Source organism: Entamoeba dispar, genomic scaffold (genome assembly GCF_000209125.1).
Source record: "Entamoeba dispar SAW760 scf_1105229459703 genomic scaffold, whole genome shotgun sequence".
Lineage (NCBI taxonomy): Eukaryota > Evosea > Mastigamoebida > Endamoebidae > Entamoeba > Entamoeba dispar.
In genome coordinates this window covers 2049-6364 of record NW_001853825.1, presented here as the reverse complement: position 1 = coordinate 6364, position 4316 = coordinate 2049, and the positions used below count along the sequence as shown (strand labels likewise).

General features: G+C 21.2%; 1 protein-coding gene across 1 annotated transcript, besides 10 other annotated features; it reads right to left on the bottom strand.

The window, feature by feature from the left end:
* Window positions 1–11: 11 nt before the first annotated feature.
* Window positions 12–285: a repeat region.
* Window positions 172–782: a repeat region.
* An 81-nt stretch (window positions 783–863) lies between these two features.
* Window positions 864–1013: a sequence feature (AT_rich).
* A 66-nt stretch (window positions 1014–1079) lies between these two features.
* Window positions 1080–1151: a sequence feature (AT_rich).
* Window positions 1152–1324: 173 nt separating this feature from the next.
* Window positions 1325–1482: a microsatellite.
* A 28-nt stretch (window positions 1483–1510) lies between these two features.
* Window positions 1511–1642: a sequence feature (AT_rich).
* A 148-nt stretch (window positions 1643–1790) lies between these two features.
* Window positions 1791–2088: a sequence feature (AT_rich).
* Window positions 2089–2253: 165 nt separating this feature from the next.
* Window positions 2254–2329: a sequence feature (AT_rich).
* Window positions 2330–2447: 118 nt separating this feature from the next.
* Window positions 2448–2600: a microsatellite.
* Window positions 2601–3228: 628 nt separating this feature from the next.
* Window positions 3229–3317: a sequence feature (AT_rich).
* Window positions 3318–3432: 115 nt separating this feature from the next.
* Window positions 3433–4155, bottom strand: EDI_337240 (uncharacterized protein; the record flags this gene model as incomplete). The annotated part of the gene is made up of 1 exon (XM_001736293.1): window positions 3433–4155. The coding sequence occupies one exon, from the start codon at window positions 4153–4155 to the stop codon at window positions 3433–3435; it is 723 nt and encodes a 240-aa protein (XP_001736345.1).
* Window positions 4156–4316: the final 161 nt, after the last annotated feature.

Here is a 4316-nt window from a genome sequence, read left to right as displayed (position 1 = left end):
AAATAAATATAAAAATAAAAGAAGAATGAATAATATATTTCATATAATAAATATTAATTAAAACATTAAATAAACGAATAAATAAAATCATTTCTTCAATTGAAGAAATAGTAATGAAAGATAAAATAATCAGAACGCTAAAAGAAAATGATAAGATAATACAAAAAATTTAACAAGAAGAAAGAAGAAAGGAATACATATTATAGTGATTGTTCAGAGAAATAGAGAAAAAGAGAAATAATGAAATAAAACATCGAAGAATGAACAAATAAAAGTATTCAATACTATTTGATTCAGATATTTATGATTTTAACGTTAATACAAATTGTTTGATGAAAGAGTAATACACCTCTACTATTATTGAAGATGAAGATGGGAATAAATGTGGAGGAATATTTCTAAAAATGATAAAGTTTATAAATTTATAATGATTCGAAATCATTTTTATTTTCAATAGAAACAAAAGGAAGAATATAATGAGTGATAACCCATGATATTAAATACCACTATTTGCATTTATTTATTAGAACAAATCAAATGACCATTTGTTTGGATTTGGTTCGTTGGATGATAACATTGTTAATAAAGAAAGTAATAAAAGAATTCATGTTGTACTAAATTTCCATTTGAATAAAATGGAATTGAAAATACACTTTTGTAAAAACGAGTTTTGATACTAAAACGAATCATTATAAGTGAAATGAAATTTATTACTATAATTTAAATTAAAAGGTATAATAATAAATAGTGGTAATAATATAACCAAATAAGAAAAGAAATGATAAGAATATAACGATATTGTAATATTTATTTTCTTATTCATTAATTTTATCTTTGTATTATCACAGATTTTCATTGTATTGTATTATTTCATTTTTATTATTTTGTTTAGTTTATGAAAGTTATTTTGTAATATCAAATTCTTTTATAGATAGTATATTTATAGTATATATAAATTATTATAATTTGTTTTTATTTTAATGTTTGTTAAATTGTTATTGAATATTTTTATACAGACCATCAGAAAATGAGATATGTATCAATTTTATATTAGTTAATAACTTTATGATAGTTTTTCGTTATATATAAAAATTATCATTTAAAAGTAAAAAAAGGTAAATATTAAAACAAATTAATTTAAATGATAATATCAGTAATTTTATGAAAATAATCAAGAGTGAGTAATTTTATCTTTTTGTAATTATATTTCTTTCTGAAAAAAATATCAAATTTCTTTTAACAATATTTTATTTATGTTAGATTCCATTAAATGGTATTATTAAAATATTGTTCAGTCATCAAAACATCTATTATCTTACATATATTATTTTTATTTTTGTCAATGACTTGTTTCTCATTTTCATATATTCATTAATTAGTTATTACATTATCATTTACTTTTTGATTTTCTAATTTCATCTTAGTTCAATTTATTAATTGTTTATTTTTGTTTTAGAATATATTTCTTATTTTATGTTTTTAAATGATAATGATGATGTATATTAATCAGTAAATTATGTTATTTTTATTCATTGTTTATTATTATATACTATATTTGTAATATTTATTTCATACTTATCAATTGATAATATATTAAAATTATTACTGTTGAATTAAAAAATAAAGAAATTATTCTTTTTATGTCAAAACAGAATTTAAATAATAAATACAACATTTGTAACAATTTAAATCAGAAAGATATTGGAATTTAGACTATTAAAACTCTACTAACAAAATGGTTATTGATGGTAATTATTTATAGTTTGACTAATAACAAAACTTCACTGTTCAAATTATAAAATAAATAATGTATTAATATATCTTTAATAATTTGGTTCATTTAAAACAATATTATACAATTTTTAAATACATTAACAAAGTTGTTAATTGATTCATTAATAACAAATTTAATATTAATTTCCTCTTATTATGAAATTTGTAGAAATAAATGAATATGATAAATAATTATTGAATGAACATTATGAAATATATACATTTTTTAATGATATTTAAACCAATTATTTTTTATTAAACAAACAATAAAATAATTAATTAAATATCAAATTAAAATTATAAAATATAATAATTGTTTGTAATCTCATTTTTAAATTTCTGTATTTACATTTACAATATTAATAATAACTAGATTCTACTTCTTGTACTATATATTTCTGTAATTTTATTTTCTTCTTTATAGATTATCACAAAACTTTTTCAATTTCCAAGTTTACTCCCTGAAGTTATTGTCTTGTGTTAATTATATATAAAAATTGAGTAATGAATAACAAAAATACAATTAAATTTATTAAATCTTTAAAAATTAATATTACATATGTTACTAATGTTATCAATAAAATCATTTTAAAGAATAAATTAAGTAATAGATTAAATGTTACAGAAAGGAAAAAAAAAGAAGTCAAAACAGTCAACTAAATATGGTCATCATCAATTGAATAATAAAGATAATTAACAAAACAAATATAAAATATTTAAATAAATAACATAAAATAATGTAAAAACCTAAGACCATAACAAAAATAAATTTAATTAACAAAGTGGTTAACTGAATGATATATATATATAAGAGATTAAATAAATAATAATAGCGTAATTAATCCTTACTGAACCATAAAAAATAAAAGAAATTTCCATTATTGTTTAATTAATATCTTTTTAATCCTTTTTACTCCTTTTTTGTGATTCAAATTTTGTTTTATATTAAGTTAGAAAAAGAAAAATTAAAGAAAAAATATTACGTGTTATTTTGTTTCCTTCTATTGTTCCTTAGCTCTTTTACTACATAAAAACTATAAAATATAACAATTAATTGAAAATTACTATTCAAATAAACAAAAAATGAACTGAAAAAACCACATGTCTTGGAAGTGTGCTCTTTGTGGTTTGCATTTTCTTCTATTTTAGTTTAAAAACTGTTTAACTCTATAGGAAAGTCAGTATACTTTGCTGAAAGAAAACAGGCTGAAGGAAAAGATTGGCATAATATTTGTTTTAATCAATATTACAAAAAGAAAAGACAACAAGACGCTGAAAAGATTAATGCTGAATATACAAAAGTTGCAGATGTATGCCCAGAATGTGGTGAATTAAGAAAAGATTCAGAAGTTCGTTTTTGTGCTGGATGTGGTTATAAATTCCAATAAAATCGATATAACCTGTTAACAACAAAAGTGGTACTATAGTTCAATTCTTCTTATCTATTTATTTGGGTTTTATTTTATTTTGTTAAATAAAATCTTAAAGATAATATTTAAAAATTATATCTTAAAAAAAGGGCTTTATTTAAAAAAATATTTTAAGAAGATTTTTTTTCTTAATCTTCGTTACAACTTTTGTTATTTTATGTACTTATACAAAATATAAGTATTAGTATTAAGAAACCAAGTAATAAATTCACACTATATTAATATCTTCTTACTGAAATACTATTGGTGCTGGTGGGCTTATTGGAATTTCAAGAACTGAATGATACTCAAATCCAACAAATTGTGCAATTTGTTCACAGACTCTTCTTACTTTATTTGGAAAATCAGTAGAATTATCAATAATAACTTGATGTGGATGAATTGACCATTTTTCTTCAATTGTATAATCAAGAGCAGCAGCCTCTTCTGGACGTTCTCTTCTGGCTGGATTAGATTTTTTATCATAATACTTTAATGCACCAATAGCAGTTGTTCTTAAATGAAGAACAAGGTCATACCTGTTTTTACAAAATGAGTCATAATCAAATCCTCCTTCATTCATAACTTTATCCCAATTATCTTCTGACATATAAGCAGCAGAATCCATACTTCCACGGTCAGAAAGAATTAATGTAATCTTTTTATTAGTTGATTGTGCGTATTTATAAAATTGATCTTCCATAGCTAATTGGCACCTAATTTTGCATAACTCCCAACACAATTTTTGTTTCTCAGATGCATGAGCAGGAAATCCTGCTCCTGAATTAAAGAACATAGTTGAATTCTCTTGGATATGAAAGACTTGAATTCCAAGTGGTCTAAATTGATCAGCAATTAATGACAGTGATGTAGTTTTTCCACCTCCTGGACCTCCAGTAAGTACAATTCGTATTATTTTAGGCTCTTCTCCTGGACCACACTCTAGTGGATTATCAACAAAATTGAAAGACATCAAACAATAGTTTTCAGGGTTTGTTTAAATATCCATTTTTGAATTATTTGTAATTTCCTTTTTATGGAAAAATAAATTGCATTTTATTCTTTCAAGTATTTTAGTTTTTTATGAACTAACAATATATGGTATAAAAATATTGAATTATGTTAAGAAGAAAA